We start from the raw sequence: 20,458 nt of genomic DNA on the forward strand, positions 1-20,458 counted from the left end.
ATTGTTAGAATCCATTATTAAGGAAGTAATAACAGGACACTTAGAAAGTCAAAGCGCAATCCATCAGTGTCAGCATGGTTTTATGAAGGTTAAATAGTGTTTGACTAATTTGCTAGAGTTCTTCGAAGATGTGACAAGTAAAGTGGATAATGGGGATCCTGTAAATGTAGTTTATCTGGACTTCCAGAAGGCATTTGATAAAGTGCCGCACAAAAGGTTAATACACAAGGTAAGATCATATGGGGTTAGGGGCAATTTATTAGCTTGGATAGAGGTTTGGCTAACCAACAGAAAACAGAGAGTCAGGATAAATGGGTCCTTTTCTGGTTGGCAAGATGTAACTAGTGGGGTGCCACAGGGTTCAGTCCTCAGGCACCAACTATTTACAATCTATATTAATGACTTGGATGCAGGTGTCGAAGGTACTATAGCCAGATTTGCAGATGACACTAAAACAGGTGGGATAGTAAGTTGCAATAAAGAAATAAGAAATTTACAAATGGATATGGATAGGTTAGGTGACTGGGCCAAAATTTGGCAGATGGAGTTTAACATGGATAAGTGTGAGATTATCCATTTTGGTCAGCAGAATAGAAAGGCAAATTATTATCTAAATGGAGAGAAATTTCAGAGTGCTTCGGTGCAGAGGGATCTGGATGTCCTTGTGCATGAATCACAGAAAACTAGTATGCAGGTGCAGCAGGTAATAAGGAAGGCAAATGGAATTTCAGCATTTATTGCTAAAGGAATAGAGTATAAAAGTAGGGACGTGTTGCTGCAACTGTATAAGGCATTAGTGAGACTGCACCTGGAGTATTGCGCACAGTTTTGGTCCCCTTACTTGAGGAGGGATGTAGTTGCATTGGAGGCAGTTCAGAGCAGGTTCACTAGGTTGATTCCAGAGATGAGGGGTTTGTCTTATGAAGAGAGATTGAGCAGTTTAGGCCTTTACGCTTTTGAGTTTAGAAGAATGAGATCTAATTGAGGTATATAAGTTGATTAAGGGGGTTGACAAAGTAGACGTAGAGAGGATGTTTCCTCTTGTGGGGCAGTCTAGAATGAGAGGTCATAGTTTTAGGATAAGGGGTAGCAGATTTAAAACAGAGATGAGGAGAAATTACTTCTCTCAAAGGGTCGTGAGTCTGTGGAATTCACTACTCCAGAGTGCGGTGGATGCCGGGACATTGAGTAAATTTAAGGAGGAGAGCGATAGATTTTTAATCAGTAATTGGGTTGAAGGGTTATGGAGAACGGGCAGGAAAGTGGAATTGAAGCCGAGTTGAGATCAGTCATGATTGTATTGAATGGCGGAGCAGGCTCGAGGGGCTGAATTGCCTATTCCTGCTGCTAATTCTTATGTAGTTATAAAAGCCGGACTAGTTGGGCCGAATGGCCTGTTTCTGGGCTGTATATTTGTTGTAATCTTCTGTCCTGGCCAATGTTTACCCCTCAAACAACATCAGTAAAAGAAGGGATTATTTAGTTGTTTATCACTGTGCTCTTTGTGCGACCTTCCTGCATTAAACTTGTGTTTCCTCCATCACAACACTTCAAATGTACTTCACCAGCTGTAAAGCACTTTGTGATCTGAAAGGCTTCACATAAGTTATTTCTTTATTTACTGCAAGCAAATCATTTTAATATTTTTATATTTTATGTAGAGAGTGTATCACTAATTGAAAAGCTGAAATCAGCACAGGTACAATGGACTGAATGACCTCTTGTGTTATAATTTCTATGATTATATGATTCATCAATAAGTATTTCTATTTAAACTTGCACAGAAGTTATACTTTTTAATGGCTTGTTGTCCTTTCTGTCTCTTTCCCAGGTAATGCAAGACAAGATTATTTGTCTTCCTAAACGAAATTCACCCCACAGCTTGCATCCTGTTAAAAATCAAACTCTTGTCAACATTTCTTCTAGTCAATTTGTAACACCAGCAGTGTTGCCAGTATCACACCCATCCTCTCGTCCTTCTGATGAAATGAAAGGACTGAAAACAAATCTTGACCTTCAACAATACAGCTTTATAAACCAAATGTGCTATGAACGTGCACTGCACTGGTATGCCAAGTATTTCCCCTATCTTGTCCTGATACACACCCTGATCTTCATGCTGTGTAGCAATTTTTGGTTCAAATTCCCTGGATCCAGTTCAAAAATCGAGCACTTCATCTCAATACTGGGGAAGTGCTTTGACTCGCTGTGGACAACCCGTGCTCTGTCTGAAGTTTCTGGTGAAAATCCCGAGGAAAAGGACAATAAGAGCAGCCAGAAGAATCACCAGGTCAGGGTAGCACCGGGCTTGTCTAACTCGGAAGGCAACCTGGTGAAAACGCAGTCCTTGCGATCTATTCCCGAGAAGATAGTGGTGGAGAAGCCAACAGTCAGTGCCTTGGACAAAAAGGAAGGTGAGCAGGCAAAAGCATTGTTTGAGAAAGTCAAAAAATTCAGACTGCATGTCGAAGAGGGGGATCTTCTCTATTCCATGTACGTGCGTCAGACCATCATCAAAGTCATTAAGTTCATTTTTATCATTGCATATAACAGTATCCTTGTCTCCAAAGTTAACTTCACTGTGGATTGCGAGGTCAACATTCAGGAGATGACAGGCTACTGTAAGTTTTCCTGTAATCACACCATGGCTCACCTGTTCTCCAAACTGTCTATTTGCTATCTATGTTTTGTTAGTGTCTATGGCCTAACTTGCCTTTATACACTGTACTGGCTGTTTTACCGTTCCCTTAAAGAATACTCCTTTGAGTATGTGCGGCAAGAGACTGGGATCGATGACATCCCAGATGTCAAAAACGACTTTGCCTTCATGCTACACCTGATAGATCAGTATGACCCTTTGTATTCCAAGAGGTTCGCAGTGTTCCTTTCGGAAGTTAGTGAGAATAAACTGAAGCAGTTGAACCTGAACAATGAGTGGACCCCAGATAAACTCCGTCAGCGGCTGCAAACAAATGCTCAGAATAGGCTGGAGTTGCAGCTTTTCATGCTCTCGGGGTTACCGGATACTGTGTTTGAGCTGACGGAATTGCAGTCTCTAAAACTGGAGATAATCAATAATGTCACCATACCAGCGACCATTGTGCAGCTTGAGGATCTCCAGGAGTTGTCTCTGTACCAATGCTCGGTCAAGATCCACAGTGCTGCTCTGGCATTCCTGAAGGAAAATCTCAAGGTTTTACGAGTCAAGTTTGATGATATCCGGGAGCTCCCACATTGGATGTATGGACTGAAGTGTTTGGAAGAGTTGCATCTTCAAGGCTCTTTGAGTCCTGACCTTTCTAAGAACATCACACTGGAGTCCTTGAGGGAACTCAAAAGTCTCAAGGTTCTTTCCATTAAAAGTAACTTGACCAAAATCCCACCTCCAATTGTTGAAACTTCAAGTCACCTCCAAACGTTGTGCATTCAAAATGATGGCACCAAGTTAGTGATGCTCAATAGCTTGAAAAAAATGGTCAATCTGACCGAGCTCGAGCTTATTCACTGTGACCTGGAGCGAATACCCCACGCCGTGTTCAGCCTGATCAATCTTCAAGAACTTGACTTGAAGGAAAACAATCTGAAATCCGTTGAGGAAATTATCAGCTTTCAACATTGCCGCAAACTCACCTGCCTCAAGATGTGGCATAACAGTATAACTTACATCCCGGAACACATCAAGAAGCTATCGAGCCTAGAACGTCTTTACTTTAACCACAACAAGATCGAGGTTCTGCCTTCGCACCTCTTCCTTTGCAACAAGCTGAGATCCTTGGACTTGGGCCACAATGACATCCGGTTCATCCCACCCGAGATAGGCGTCCTCCAAAACCTGCAGGACTTTATCATCACTGGCAATAAAGTGGAGAGCTTGCCAGACGAGCTGTACTTTTGCAAAAAGCTGAAGACGCTAAAAATTGGCAAGAACAACCTGTCGGTCCTGTCACCAAAGATTGGTAACTTGGCGCATCTCACCGTGCTGGAACTGAAGGGTAACCATTTTGAAGGGCTGCCAGCAGAGCTGGGGGCATGCCGGTCACTGAAGCGAAGTGGGCTGCTTGTAGAGGACGCCTTGTTTGACGTGCTGCCTTCTGACGTCAGGGAACAAATGAAAATGGAATAGAGTGTTGGCAAAAGGGCAGTCTAAGTTTCAGCCATAATGTCGCCACTTTTCAGGTCACGTGACCCTTGATGGGTGAGTCTGTTGTGAGCTGGGTGTAGGTTCTTCTTCTTTGTTTTGCTTTTAAATGTGTATAACTCAAGAGTTACTGCCAACATTTTTACATTAATCTTGTATTTTATAATCCACCATTTGTAGCTGTGCTTTATGAAACAATGGATGGAATTAGTGACAATTCAATAATTAGTGTCTCACCACGATTATGGTTAAAATTTTCAGATGAGTGGATTTTACTGCATTACAAAGATTCTGGATTAGTGCCAGAGGAAACTTAGAGCAGATCATTGCCGTCCTGCACTGGAAAAAAAGATGATCAGTGCAGACACGACTGACAGAACCTCTGTGCGTGAAGATATGACCAGCCTTTTCTAAAACTATATAATATATATAAAATCAGAACCTGTTCTCAGAAAACAGGAGTCAGACAAGATGGTGGTTTTTCCCAAATTTATTTATTTTACGAAAAATATCAATTGAAAAAAAATGTGCCTTTTGTAGGGTATTAATACCCCAAAACTGCTGCACAAGCAAATATAACATGCCACTAAGCCACGCAAAGGATACCACAAACTGATTTAAATGCTCATTGCTTATCATTTATTCAATGCAATGTGCTGGCAGGGAAAATAGGATTTTGCACTAAAACAAAAGGATTGTGTAACCCACTATGAGCTGGTGCTAGCTGAAGGGGCACTGGAGGGTTGGGCGTGGGGAAGACAGGGGTTGATGGGGGGTGTAACCATTATGCCTCAATGTTGCTTATTTAGAACATTGCTGTATTTGGAGGCTGCGGAACTAATGCTAAGCATGTAACTGGGACCTGAGGTACGCTGGTGCGCAGTCTTATCAGTTTGAACTGCCTCTAAACAGTCTACAAGGCAGTGGAAGATTGTGACCGAGTTACAGTGTAGCATTTCAAAATTGTGGCTGCGATGTTGTAGAACATGGGAGACTGAACTGCTGCTAAGGAGCTGTTGGTTTAAAAAAAAGTATTCAGTATATTTCAAGGAATGTTCTTAACAATATGTAGGTTGGCAAAGCATGGTAGGAGCCGCGTGATATAGTCAAAAAGGTAATTAGAAGGATAGTGACAAGAATTAAAGACATATGGCCTCAAACTGACCAAACGACAGGTTATTTTTAAGAAGAATACTGAAAGAAGCACTATGCACCTATGCGTGTGTGTATACACAATTACTTATTTTATTTGTGGGGAGAGGGTAATTTAGAACTTAGGTTTAAAAGTGCAAGCTTGCCATTATACTACACCTGCCAATCTGAGATTACAAGGCCTAAATCATATGTGCCTGCAGACCAGAGTTACGCTGTAGAATGCGTGACCGTTGGTGTTAGCACTGAGTTCAACTAAGAGATAGTATCTGTTTACAGATGGTGCACAGCTCCACTCTGCCAGTCTAGATATATGAACACACTTACATTAGCATGTACTTTATCTCTACAAAGCCTTATTTCCTGTTCTCTTTTTTAAATCACACCTCTGTGTCATCTTTCTTCTCATTATATATTCATATTCCCACACTTATAATGGAAAGGAAATTCACTAGTTAATGTTTTTAACATTAAAAAGACTTAAGTTTATAATGAGTGCAAGCTGCCCAACAGACACTTTCCTTTAAACACAAAAAGCACCGTCACACCAGATCCAAGGTAATACTACAACTTATTCAACAGCAGAGGGTGCACAACCATCTACTGCTGGTGGTTTCATTCATAGAGCTAAAATGTCAGAGAGCCAAGCTACTGCTGAGTTATAATGCTGCTTAAGCACCAATGTGAAATGCAAAAGCACTTAGCAGTAATTTTTTTTATTCTTTCATGGGAGGTGGGCATCGCTGTCAAGATCAGCATTTGTTGTCCATCCCTAGTTGCCCTTGAGAAGGTTTTGGTGAGCCACCTTCTTGAACCACTGCCAGAACCATAGAAACCATAGAATAATTACGTCACAGAAAGAGGCCATTCAGCTCATCATGTCCGTGCCGGACAAAAAAACTAGCCCCCCCCCCCCCCCCCCAGTCTAATCCCACCTTCCAGCACCTGGTTCATAGCCTTGCAGGTTACAGCACCTCAGGTGCATGTCCAAGCACCTTTTAAATGATTCGAGGGTTTCTGCCTCCACCACCATTCCTGGCAATGAATTCCAGACACCCTCCACCCTCTGGGTGAAAAGGTTTTTCCTCATGTCTGCTCTAAACCTTCTACCAGTCACCTTAAATCTGTGCCCCCTGGTAATTGACCTCTCTGCTATGAGAAACAGGTCCTTCCTGTCTACTCTATCTAAGCCCCTCATAATTCTGTACACCTCAATTAAGTCACCCCTCTGCCTCCTCTGTTCTAAGGAAAACCACCCTCACCTATCCAATCTTTTCTCATAGATGCAACTTTCAAGCCCTGGCAACATTCTTGTAAATCTCTTCTGTACTGTCTCCAGAGCAATTATGTCCTTCCTGTCAATGTGGTGACCAGAACTGTACTCAATACTCCAGCTGTGGCTTAACCAGTGTTTTATACAGTTCCAGCATTACATCCCTGCTTTTGTATTCTATACCTCGGCCAATAAAGGAAAGCATTCCATATGCCTTCTTCGCCACTCTACCTGCCCTGCCACCTTCAGGGACCTGTGGACATGCACTCCAAGGTGTCACGCTTCTTCTACCCCTCTCAATATGCTCCCGTTTACTGTGTATTCCCTTGCTTTGTTTGCCCTCCCCAAATGTAATACCTCACACGTCTCCGGATTGAATTCCATTTGCCACTTTTCCGCCCATTCAACCAAACCATTGATATCATTCTGGAGTCTACATCTATCCTCTTCACTATCAACTACATGGCCATTTTTTGTGTCATCAGCAAATTTTCCAATCATGCCTCCCACATTTAAGTCCAAATCATTAATATATACCACAAACAGCAAGGTACCCAACACTGTGCCCTGTGGAATGCCACTGGAAACCACTTTCCATTCGCAAAAACATCCGTCCACTACTATCTTTTGTTTCTTGCCACTGAGCCAATTTTGGAACCAACCTGCCACATTCCCCTGTGTGCCATGGGCTTTCACCTTACTGACCAGTCTGCCATCGGGACCTTGTCAAATGCCTTACTAAAATCCATGTAGACCACATCCACTGCACTACCCTCATCAATCCTCCTTGTTACTTCCTCAAAAAACTCAATCAAGTTAGTAAGACCTGACCTTCCGTTAACAAATCCATGCTGACTATCCCTGATTAATCTGTACCTTTCTTAGTGACAGTTCATCCTGTCCCTCAGAATTGATTCTAATAATTTACCCATCACTGAGGTCAGACTGACCAGCCTATAATTATGTGCAAGAGATAGGCCACCCTTTTTAAACAATGGTACAATGTTCACATACCTCCAATTGTCTGGCACCACGCCCGTAACCAGTGAGGATTTGACGATGATCCTCAGCGCATCCGTTATTTCCTCCCTGGCTTCCTTTAATAACCTGGGATGCAATCTATCTGGCCCTGGTGATTTATCCACTTTCAAGGATGTCAGACCCTCTCTTATTATGCTGATTGTATCTAATATTTCACACTCCTCCTCTATAACTACAATGTCTGCAGCAACCCTCTCCTTTTTGAAGACAGAGACAAAAAACTCATTAAGAACCCTGCCCAAGTCTTCTGCATCCACGCATAAGTTCCCTTCTACATCTCTGATATGGCCTATCCTTTCTTTCGTTATCCTCTTACTCTTAATGTACTGATAAAACATCTTCGGGTTTTACTTGATTTTACCTGCCAATAATTTTTCATGTCCTGTCTTTGCTTTTCTAATTTCCTTTTTTACTTCACCCCTGCACTTTCTATACTCCTCTAGGCTTTCTAAAATATTAAGTTTTTTTCTGATCGTCATAAGCTTTCTTTTTCTGATTTAACTTACTGTGTAAGCTTCTAAATAACTAGGGGGCTCTAGATTTGACAGTACTACCCTTTTTCTTTGTGGGGACATGTCTACACTGTGCCCGTAGAATGTTGCTTTTGAATGCCTCCCACTGGTTTGCCATTAATTTTCTTTCAAGTAGCTGCACCCAGTCCACTTTTGCCAGGTCACCTCTCAGTTTTGTAAAAGTTGCCTTTCCCCAATTTAGAACTTTTACTCCTGTTTTATCCTTGTCTTTTTCCATGATTATGCTAAAACTAACTATTATGCTCACTATCTCCAAAATGGTCACCCACTGTTACTTCATCCACTTGCCCAGCTTCATTACTAAAGACTAAATCTAGAATTGCACCCCCTCTCTTGTTACATGTTGGCTAAAAAAGTTCTCTTGCTGTCCATGTGGTGTAGGTACACTCACAGTGAGGAGTTCCAGGTTTTTGACACAATGACAGTGAAGGAATGGCGATATAGTTCCAAGTCAGGATGGTGTGTGGCTTGGAGGGGAACTTGCAGGTGGTGGTATTCTCATGCATTTGCTGCCCTTGTCCTCCTGGATGGTAGAGATCGCGGGTTTGGAAGGTGCTGTCAGAGAAGGCTTGGTGAGTTGCTGCACAGCATCTTGTATATGGTACACACTGCTGCCACTGTGCATCGGTGGTGGAGGGAGTAAATGTTGAAGGTGGTAGATAGTGTGCCAATCAAGAGGGCTGCTTTGTCCTGGATAATGTCAGGCTTCTTGAGTGTTGTTGGAGCTGCACTCATCCAGACAAGTGGAGAGTATTCCATCACACTCCTGACAGGCTTTCGGGAGTCAGGAGCTGGGTTACTCGGTGCAGAATTCCTAACCTCTGACCTACTGTTGTAGCCACAGTAGTTATGTGGCTGGTCCAGTTAAGTTTCTGGTCAATGGTGATCCCCAGGATGTTGATGATGGGGATTCAGCGATGGTAATGCCATTGAATCCCAAGGGAGGATGGTTGGATTCTCTCTTGTTGGAGATGGTCATTGCCTGGCATTTGTGTGGCGCTAACATAATGGGAGTCTTAGAAAAAGAGTGAGGATATATCACTTCATTGCTTTTGGTTATCAAGGAGAAATTTTAGAGCCATCTTCTTGAAGTTTACTGCATCATTATTTTCTTGCTTGAGAAAACTAAATGTCAGGGAGATCACGTGGCAGTGTATGTTGTCTATGGATTGTTGGATGGTTTGGGCAAATGGACCAACTGACCTTTTCACATTCCATACTTTATATAACAGAAGATTGTGTGTACAGTTTAACATTTAGCTGTTTTCAAAATTCATGTATTATGACTAAAACCACTTTTTAACTAAATGAAGACAATGAAGGAAAAGTAAAAATAAATTAAAAGCATCTAGAAGCTACTTGCATGTACAGCTAAAAGCAGCGTGCTTTCATTTTGCACCTCACAATCCATGGAAAGTCCAAAAATACATTCCTTCACCTATAAGCTAGAAATGTGGGGGAGTTTTAAACTTAGAAATAAGGGCCAGCGATTAGTATTGTTGTGCACAGAATTTGTGCACAACAGAATATCCCCAGTACAAGAGGAGGATCCCAGGCTCAGATCTGTATTTCCAACAATGCCAAGAATCTACCTGAACTATAATGTACGGCCCTGTCAAGTGCTCTTTCTTTCAATTTTAGTCTCCTCGCCTTGCCCTGTGCCATATACCATTCTTTCAGCGAGAAGCAAACAGTTTGTGACCAGTCTGTAAAGATGGCACTCCCATCACCAGTTACTTGTTGATGTACGAGAGCAGCTTGGGTTGACTTATCCTTTGAATACCGCACCCCCCCCCCCTCCCCCTCTCCCTCTCCCTCTCCCTCTCCACATGTAGGAATATCTTCCTCCATTTGATATCTTGACCCTCTGACAACCTGGTTGGGAAAGAAAGTCTTGCTTTTGAGGTAATCCAAAACGCTGCTGCCCGTGTCCTTTTTATATTGAGTTATATTGAGCACCATTTGTCGCAACGCCTTGATTTTATGATTCTCATTCATGTTTTCAAGTCCATCCATAGCCTCACTCCTCCTTATCTCTGTAATCCCCTCCAGCCCCACAACCCTCTGAGATATCTGCGCTCATTTAATGCTGGCCTCTCAAGCATCTCTGATTTTAATTGCTTGACCATTGGTGGCTGTGCCTTCATTTCTCACAGCCCTAAGCTCCAAAGGGGAATCAGGAGCAATGATAGAATAAAGGCAACAGCAAACCTGAATGTATTTGACAATACTGATTCAATGGGAGATTACAGCCTATAAAATTACTCTTTGCATTACTAGTATACAAGCCCTTAATGTCCTCTTATAACATCCTTCTGTGCATTATCATAATGGAGGTGTTAACTTGTTTGAAATAAATGGATTAGTACCTCTGTTACAATGGCATTTCAGAGGAATGTCATATGACTGTGTCATGTTCAACAGGATATTGCTGTCATTTGTTTCAAATAAAATACCCATGTTATTTGAGACAACCAATTGATTTTGCTTCCCAGTGCAAATATGAATGTTGCACAAAGGTTTTATTGTGTGTGAGGCAGGAATCATGGATTGATACAGCACAGGAGACCATTTGGCCCATCTTGCCTGTGCTGGCTCTTAGAAAGACTTACCCTGTTAGCTCCACTCCCCTGCTCTTTCTCTACAGCTATGCAATTTTATTTCCTTTTTGTGTATACAATCTATCCAGTTCCCTTTTGAGAGTTATCATTGAATCTGCTTCATCACTCTTTCTGGGAGTGCATACCAGATCATGACAACTTGCGTTAAAAAAAAACTCATTCTCCTCTAATTTTTTTGCCAGAGTTGTGGACCTTTTGAAGTAGCTGGAGGCAAGTTAATTAGGGATTTTTTTTTTCTTCTGATGTTATTAGGATGCTGTGGCAGGATATAAAATGCAAAAAGTCTTAGTAAGCCCAAAAATATAATTTTGGGCACATTCCATCACCTTATCCACTCTGGAGTTTCCTCAGAGGTTTTGTTAACCTGGTTCTATGGAGAGCTACTAAAATTGACTGTTGTTAAAAAAATGTTTGTGTTGGCCCAGCAACAGCATGGATAAAGGAAGTACTTGCACCTGTCAAAAACATCTCAAAATCACTTCCCAGTGAGTTACTTGGAATTGCACTTTTGAATTGCAACAATTTTTGAGATGAATAACCTGTTGAACAATCTGTTTTTGGCGGTATTGATTGAGGAAGGAATGGTGGACAGTGTACCAGGAGAGCTTCGTACTTTACTTCAGTTAATGCTATGGGTTCTTTAGCATGAAGGCACATCAATAATGATTCTTGGGATTTGGGCATCGATGAAAGGGCCAGCATTTCTTTTCCATTCGATTAGATTAGAGATACAGCACTGAAACAGGCCCTTTGGCCCACCGAGTCTGTGCCGAACATCAACCACCCATTTACACTAATCCTACACTAATCCCACATTCCTACCAAACATCCCCACCTGTCCCTATATTTCCCTACCACCTACCTATACTAGTGACAATTTATACTGGCCAATTTACCTATCAACCTGCAAGTCTTTTGGCTTGTGGGAGGAAACCGGAGCACCCGGAGAAAACCCACGCAGACACAGGGAGAAATTCCTAGTTACCCATGAGAAAGTAGCTCACGGGTCACCACTGCAGTCCGTGTGAAGGTGCTGTTAGGCAGTGAGTTCCAGGATTTTGACCCAGTGAAGATGAAGGAGCCGCAATATATGTCCAAGTCAGGATTGCGTGTGAGTAGCAAGAGAATTTGGAGGCAGTCGTTTTTCCATGCATCTGCTGCTCTTGTCCTTCTAGGTGCTAGATGTCCTGTAGAGGGAGCCTTGGTTGCTACGTTGCGTTCTGTAGATAGTACACACTGTTATACCATGCTAACTCAATCAGAAAAAGCAGACCAGATGAAAGCAAGGATCTTATTGGTGTGAGGTTCATTTTTATTTAATTACTCTTTTATCCAAATGCTACCTGTCAAGCTCTGGGCTCGTTCTGTCAAAAGTAGTTCGTAGCTGCTTTCTGCACTTTATTACTGATGCTGCCTTTTTCTTTAGTTTTGAAGGAAGTGCACGTTATCTTTTGTAATCAGAATTTTTTAAAAATACTTTGATAAGCTAGATTTAACAGGTTAAAATATTAAACCTGTGAAGTATTCTGTTTGAAATCTTCCTTAAAACAAATAATATATTTTGAATAATTCAACCAAAGAACATTAGAGTTGACTGACAAGAACAGTCACTGTGTGTTTAAAGTTATTCAATAAGATACTTGAAGAGAATCACTCCATGATCGAATACTGTGTTTGTAAGTTAAGACACACGTATGTGCGACAGATATGGGCCAATTTGATGTTTTTTTCTTGGGATCCTGAAATTATATTGCAATTAGATAAATGTGTGGAAATCACTACTTTTGTTAAGTATATCCCATAATAAATTGGAAATATCTCACAGTAAGCTGGATTTCCTTTGATTAAGGGCTTATTTACGTTTGGAATGAAGCCAAGTGAGATCCCAAGAGGACGGAGGCTCACTTCACTTCCAAGGTCGGTGGGACCTTTGCACCTGATTTCCACAAGTTTAATCATTTACAAAGCTAAACTGCTTTGCACCAATGCTATATCCTGTCCTGAAAATGCATCCAAAGAAACATGCATACGTATCACAGAGACTCGGTTCAATATTTCTAAGGGAAATATTGACATGAGATCAGTGCATTGCTCTCTGTGTCACTCCTGCAATGTGAATTGGATGTATTACTAATTGAACTGCAGGAGGGCCTCCTTGTGGTCAAAATATTATCATCACTCACTTATGCACTTACTCATTATAGCAAACAAAACGGTAATTATTTGTAGTTTCTTGTATCGTTGATAATAGGTTTGTGTACTTTTTTTGGCCTGAAAATTCTATTTATCCTCAAATGAGGAAAAACCCTATTATTGTAATCCAAAGTCATTATTTTATTCATTTGACATCTGTTTATGTGATATGTGTGTCCACTACTGATTTAGAACAAAATTGCCTTTTTATTTTTTAATGTTGATTTTTATCACACTGTACCTATTAATATATTGTATTTTATTGACAATAACAGTATGAAAAGGCTGAATGTGTCAACTGTGAAACTTTGTATTTGTGAACTCTATTTCAAATAGAAATATCATACATGATTATGTCTAACACTTAACAGTTGTTTGAATGGACTCCTATTGTATCTATCCGTGAATGCAAAACAGTATAAGGATAAATGAAACATAATAGCCCATAAGTATAAAGGATGTATTTGCTTATTTAATGCAGTTTTTACAACCTTTTCAGACAGCTGTCTCAATTAGAAACATTGTGTGAAGTGGTTAAGAATTGTAAAGGAGAATGTTTGAAATTGAACCCCATGCAAGAGTCTGACTAAATTAGTGCTATTTCGATAAGAGAATTCTATGCCATGTATGTTCTTGTGTTTTAAGAAATGAACAATCAAATTACTGTAGAATTGCAATCACAGAAATGTAGCTCCTGAAAGAAGCACAATAATGTTTCCCTAATTACCACAGATCGGGTGTAACTTGTTAATTACACAAATAACTGTTTAAAAGCATGTTACAGGTGGCTTGTTCAACACAACTAGTACGAAGTTTGAAAGCTGTCAGGGTGTTCAATTATAAACTGTGTACACAATTCTTTCATTTGCATTGGTGCTTGAGTTTCAAAGGAAAATGTGCAGAATTTGGAGTGTGTTAGGACACATAATGTTATGTACTGTACAAGGTATTGTGAATCTTGACTCATGGTAATGCAGCAGAGTGTGTTTATTAGACAAGTCTTTTCCTTCTGGTAGTTATCCCAATGATACCTTAAAGCTGTTTTAATTTGTTAAAAACATTTCATACATGTTAAAATGAAATAAATACATTGGTAAAAGAATACAATTTGTTTAATGATTACTGCCTGCTTATTTATGTCCTTATCATTCATGCTTGTAGTGTTAATAAACACTTTGGAGAATGAACAACAGAACTCAGAATACTACAGCACCAGGATATGTTTTCCTCTTAACTTTGGAAAAAATGTACGCTCAAGTATAACGTGGGGCACACTGCTTCATACTCATATCCAATTTTTTTGACATTAATTAACAGAGGAAAATATACCAACAGATTCAAAGGCATAATAAAGAAACACACACAGTAGAGTTATTTTACACTACCTTTTAACTTGCTATCAAATTATGTATGGAGTACTGGATGGGTCTAAGAACAAAGGAAATTACAGCACAGGAACAGGCCCTTCGGCCCTCCAAGCCTACGCCGATCCAAATCCTCTATCTAAACCTGTCGCCTATTTTCTAAGGGTCTGTATCTCTTTACTTCCTGCCCATTCATGTATCTGTGTGGATACATCTTAAAAGACGCTATCGTGCCCGCGTCTACCACCTCCGCTGGCAATGCGTTCCATGCACCCACCACCCTCTGCGTAAAGACCTTTCCACGCATATCCCCCCTAAACTTTTCCCCTTTCACTTTGAACTCGTGTCCCCTTGTAATAGAATCCCCCACTCTGGGAAAAAGCGTCTTGCTATCCACCCTGTCTATACCTCTCATGATTTTGTACACCTCAATCAGGTCCCCCCTCAACCTCCGTCTTTCTAATGAAAATAATCCTAATCTACTCAACCTCTCTTCATAGCTAGCGCCCTCCATACCAGGCAACATCCTGGTGAACCTCCTCTGCACCCTCTCCAAAGCATCCACATCCTTTTGGTAATGTGGCGACCAGAACTGCACGCAGTATTCCAAATGTGGCCGAACCAAAGTCCTATACAACTGTAACATGACCTGCCAACTCTTGTACTCAATACAAGGATGAAGTGTGCATAGCCCCAGTTTGGTTTTGATGAATGGTAATTGCTGACATTTTGAAAAGTGTATTTTTTTTAAATTTACCTGGGGGATGTGGGCATCGCTGGCTAGGACAGCATTTATTGCCCATCCCTAATTGCCCTTGAGAAGGTGGTGGTGAGCTGCCTTCTTGAACCACTGCAGTCCTTGGGGTGCAGGTACACCAACAGTGCTGGTGGGGGGGGCGTTCCAGGATTTTGACCCAGCGACAGTGAAGGAACGGCGATATAGTTCCAAATCAGGATGGTGTGTGACTTGGAGAAGAACTTGCAGGTGGTGGTGTTCCCATGCATCTGCTGCCCATATCCTTCTAGGTGGTAGAGGCCGTGGGTTTGGTAGGTGCTGTCTAAGGAGCCTTGGTGCATTGCTGCAGTGCATCTTGTAGATGGTAGACACTGCTACCACTGTGCATCAGTGGTGGAGGGAGTGAGTGTTGAGGGTGGTGGATGGGGTGGCAATCAAGCGGGCTACTTTGTCCTGGATGGTGTCAAGCAACTTGAGTGTTATTGGAGCTGCTCCCATCCAGAGAAATAGAGCGTATTCCATCACACTTCTGACTTGTGCCTTGTAGATGGTGGACAGGCACTGGGGAGACAGGAAGTGAGTTACTCGCCGCAGAATTCCCAGCCTTTGACCTGCTCTTGTAGCCATAGCATTTATGTGGCTGGTCCAGTTCAGTTTCTGGTCAATGGTGACTCTCAGTATGTTGATAGTGGGGTTTCAGTGATGGTAATGCCATTGAACGTCAAGGGGAGATGTTGAGATTCTCTCTTGCTTGAGATGGTTATTGCCTGGCACATGTGTGACACAAATGTTACTTGCCACTCATCAGCCTAAGCCCAGATGTTGTCCAGGTCTTGCTGCATATAGACACGGGCTGCTTCAGAGGGGAGATGTTGAGATTCTCTCTTGCTTGAGATGGTTATTGCCTGGCACATGTGTGACACATGTTACTTGCCACTCATCAGCCTAAGCCCAGATGTTGTCCAGGTCTTGCTGCATATAGACACGGGCTGCTTCCGTATCTGAGGAGTCGCGAATGGTGCTGAACATTGTGCAATCATCTACAAATATCCCCACTTCTGACCTTATGATGGAGGGAAGGTCATTGATGAAGCAGCTGAAGATGGTTCGGGCCTAGGACACTACCCTGAGGAACACTTGCAGTGATGTCCTGGGACTGAGGTGATTGACCTCCAACAACCACAACTATCTTCCTTTGTGCTAGGTATGACTCAACCAATGGAGAGTTTTCCCCCTGATTCCCATTGACTGCAGTTTTGCTAGGGCTCTTTGATGCCATACTCGGTCAAATGCTCCCTTGATGACTCTCTTGTCACCTCTGGAGTTCAGCTCTTTTGTCCACGTCTGGACCAAAGCTGTAATAAGGTCAGGAGCTAAGTGGCCCTGGCAGAACCCAAACTGAGCATCTGTTAGCAGGTTATTGCTGAGCAAGTGTCGCTTGATAGCACTGTCGACGACCCCTTCCATCACTTTGCTGATGATCGTGAGTAGACTGATAGAGCGGTAATTGGCTGGGTTGTATCTGCCCTGCTTATTGTGCACAGGACATACCTGGGCAATTTTCCACATTGCCGGGTAGCTGTACTGGAACAGCTTGGCGAGGGGCACAGCTAGTTCTGGAACACAAGTCTTCAGTACTATTGCTGGAATGTTGTCAGGGCCCATAGCCTTTGGAGTAAGTAGTGCCTTCAGTCGTTTCTTGATATCACGCGGAGTGATTTGAGTTGGCTGACCACTGGCATCTGTGATGCTGGGGACCTCTGGAGGAGGCCAAGATGGATCATCCACTTGGCACTTCTGGCTGAAGGTGAATGCAAATGCTTCAGCCTTGTCTTTTGCACTGACCTGCTGGGCTCCCCCATCATTGAGGATGGGGATATTTGTGGAGCCTGCTCCTGTCAGTTGTTTAATTGTCCACCACCATTCACAACTAGATGTGGCAGGACTGCAGAGCTTAGATCTGATCCATTAGTTGTGGGATCACTTAGCCCTGTCTATCGCATGCTCCTTGTACTGTTTGGCATGCAAGTAGTCCTGTGTTGTAACTACACCAGGCTGACACCTTATTTTTAGGTATGCCTGGTGCTGCTCCTGGCATGCCCTCCTGCACTCTTCATTGAACCAGGGTTAAGCCCCCGGCTTGATGGTAATGGTGGAGTGGGGGATATGCCGGGCCGTGAGGTTACAGATTGTGGTTGAATACAATTCTGCTGCTGCTGATGGCCCGCAGCGCCTCATGGATACCCAGTTTTGCATTGCTAGATCTGTTCAAAATCTATACTGTTTAGTACGGTGGTAGTGCCACACAACACGTGGGTACCATCCGTGTGAAAATGGGACTTCATCTCCACTAGGACTGTGCAGTTGTCACTCTTACCAATACTGTCATGGACAGATGCATCTGCAACAGGTAGATTGGTGAGGACGGGGTGAAGTAGGTTTTTCTCTCTTGGTTCCCTCACCACCTACCGCAGACCCAATCTAGCAGCTATGTCCTTTAGGACTCGGTCGGTAGACGTGCTACCGAGCCACTCTTGGTGATGGACATTGAAGTCCCCCACCCAGAGTTCATTTTGTGCCCTTGCTACCCTCAGTGCTTCTAATTGATGTTCAACATGGAGAATCACTGATTCATCAGCTGGGGTGGGGGGGGGTGAGCGCAGTAAGTGGGAATCAGCAGGAGGTTTCCTTGTCCATGTTTGACCTGATGCCATGAGACTTCATGGGGTCTGGAGTCCATGTTGAAGGCACCCAGGGCACCTCCCTCCCTACTGTATACCACTGTGCCGCCATCTGTGCTGGGTCTGTCCTGCGGATGGGACAGGACATACCCAGGGATAGTGGTGGCAGTGTCTGCAAGGTATGATTCTGTGAGTATGACTATGTCAGGCTGTTGCTTGACTAGTCTGTGAGACAGCTCTCCCCATTTTGGCATGACTTTGCAGGTTCGACAGGGCTGGGTTTGCTGTTGTCGATTCCGGTGCCTAGGTCGATGTCGGGTGGTTAGTCCAGTTTCATTCCTTTTCTTAGACTTTGTAGCAGTTTGATACAACTGAGTGGCTTGCTCGGCCATTTCAGAGGGCATTTAAGAGTCAACCACACTGCTGTGGGTCTGGAGTTACATATTGGCCAGACCACGTAATGACGGGAGATTTCCATCCCTAAAGGACATTAGTGAACCACTGCCTCCCCTTCAGGAACATTGACATTGTGTTAGGCTTGTGTTGAGGGAGGTGGTGGCGTAGTGGTATGTCAGTGAGCTAGTCATCCTACAGGCTTAGACTTAAGGCCCTGGGGATGTGGGCTCAAATCCCACCATGGCAGTTGGCAGGATTTAGTTAATAAAAACCTAGAATTGAAGGATAATCTCAGCAATGGTACCATGAAACTATCATTGTCATAAAAAATCTGGGTTCACAAATGTCCTTGAGAGAAGGAAATCTGCATTCCTTACCTGGTCTGGTCTAGATGTGACTCCAAACCCACAGAAAGGGTTGACTCTTAACTGCCCTCTAAAATGACCTAGCAAGCCACTCAGTTGTCAAGGGCAACAAGTGCTGGCCTCACCAGTGATGCCCATATCCGATGAAAGAATAATTTTTAAAAAGTACAGGTGGAGAAGAGAAACAATGAGCACATGACATGGTGTTTTCAAGGGGGGTCTAGGTCTATTGAATATGGTGTTGCTGCTTTTTCCCCAATTGGAAACAATAAATTAAGATGTATGACAAGTATAACCGATTAAAAAATAATATAATTGTACAGCACAGATGGAGCCCATTCATTCACCCCATCGAGTCTGTGTTGGTTCTTTTGAAGAACAATCCAGTTAAGCCCACTCTCCCGCTCTTTCTCCATATGCCTGCACTTTTTTTCTCCTTCAAGTATTTGTCCAATTCTCTTTTGAACACTGCAATCTCTTGACTTTATTGACTCTTACGTCAAGTATTCCCATGGCATAAGCACAGCCTAGATTATTTCCCTCCCCATCGCCATATGACTCATATATAGTGACTGGGCAGTTTTATCCTAGTTTTGATCAATTTTTCTTACTGGTGAGAGATATTAGTGGCTAGGATTTACCATGTAATTGAAGCATGAAGGTTCCAGCATGGGATTATTGAAGATTGAAACATAGTTACTGCAAATTTATTAAATGGATCTGCAGTTAGAAATGTAAGTTGTAACAGCATCGAAGGAGAACCTGTCACTTGCCACATGATGCATATGCTAGCACCATCCACTTAGTTCTATTCCCCCTTTTCCTACACCTGTTTAATCATTACTGTTCGCACATACTCCATGATTGGTGTAATAGCTAGCGATGAAACTGGAAGAGACCTGGGAGTCTTAAGACTGTTAAAACTGAAGTTTTATAGGCATTGCAAACTTGGGTGATATTCATCATAAGAACCAGGTACAGCCCCTGTGGTACTGGGTATCAAGAGAGGGGGAAATTTTGTTTAAAGCTGTCAATATTGGCCAAAACTTAACTGAGTTATTTAACTGAAAGTCAGATGTCTCCTCGCACACTGGCTTAGTTAAAACTCCCTGTACTTTACAGGTTATAGGGGGTGAGCTGTACTTGTATATATCGAAGTTCCCCTTCTTATTACCCTGGGCCAGTGTTATTCACCACCTATTGTTAAAGTGACTGAAAACCACAGGCTCTTGTGTCACATTCATACAATACAAATTTATGAGCTATAAACTTATTTATAAACTTATGAAGTACAATCCTGAAATGGACACTTTCCTGTAAAACAAAATGTAGTTGAGAGGCCAGCTGATCTGTTCTTTCCTGCCAATACGTATGGAACTGCAAGAACCCCAAGCTCATCTTCATGTCTGGAAAAGTCTTGGCGAAGTCATTAAAATGCAAAAAACCTGTCTGGACATATCTCTGAGATGTCATTAAAATGCAAACCACCCTTGTGGTAATGGCTGCATTTCTCCAACTAATTAAAAAAAACTGGGTTCACAATACTGCTGCAGACTCTTCGACTCCAAACTTGAAATCCAGAAAATGGGTGTGAAAAGCTCTATTTTATCAAGATGGTATGTGGATGAGTGATACCCAGATTCCATTGTCTGACAATGGTCTAACCATCAGAAATTATTTATGATGACAGTGGAAAGTGATGCTCTGGTCACATGACAGAAACTAGGTTTCTGATAAAGAGGTTTTAATAAGGCATATTCTGGGCAGCCAAAAAAAGAAACATCTATAACAAATAGGAGCAAGAGTAGACCATACGGCCCCTTGAGCCTGCTCTGCCATTCAATAAGATCTTTTGCCTTAACTCTACTTTCTTGCCCACTCCCCATATCCCTAGATTCCCTGAGAAACCAAAAATCTGTCTATCTTAGCCTTAAATATACTCAACGATGGTGCATACACAACCAT

General features: G+C 42.4%; 1 protein-coding gene across 18 annotated transcripts in view; it reads left to right on the top strand.

The window, feature by feature from the left end:
- lrrc8c (leucine rich repeat containing 8 VRAC subunit C) overlaps positions 1 to 14,045 on the top strand; it is a 63,926-nt gene extending 49,881 nt beyond the window's left edge. For 16 of the 18 annotated variants that reach the window (XM_068036727.1, XM_068036729.1, XM_068036731.1 and 13 more), the window contains one exon: positions 1,832 to 14,045. In XM_068036727.1, the coding sequence (XP_067892828.1) occupies positions 1,832 to 4,123 (2,292 nt within the window). In that variant the 3' untranslated portion in view covers positions 4,124 to 14,045. The remainder of the gene's footprint in view (positions 1 to 1,831) is intronic. The other 2 variants (XR_010975476.1, XM_068036742.1) reach the window with 2 other exon arrangements.
- The last annotated feature ends 6,413 nt before the right edge of the window (positions 14,046 to 20,458 follow it).

This window comes from Heterodontus francisci, chromosome 8, assembly GCF_036365525.1.
Source record: "Heterodontus francisci isolate sHetFra1 chromosome 8, sHetFra1.hap1, whole genome shotgun sequence".
NCBI classification, from domain to species: domain Eukaryota; kingdom Metazoa; phylum Chordata; class Chondrichthyes; order Heterodontiformes; family Heterodontidae; genus Heterodontus; species Heterodontus francisci.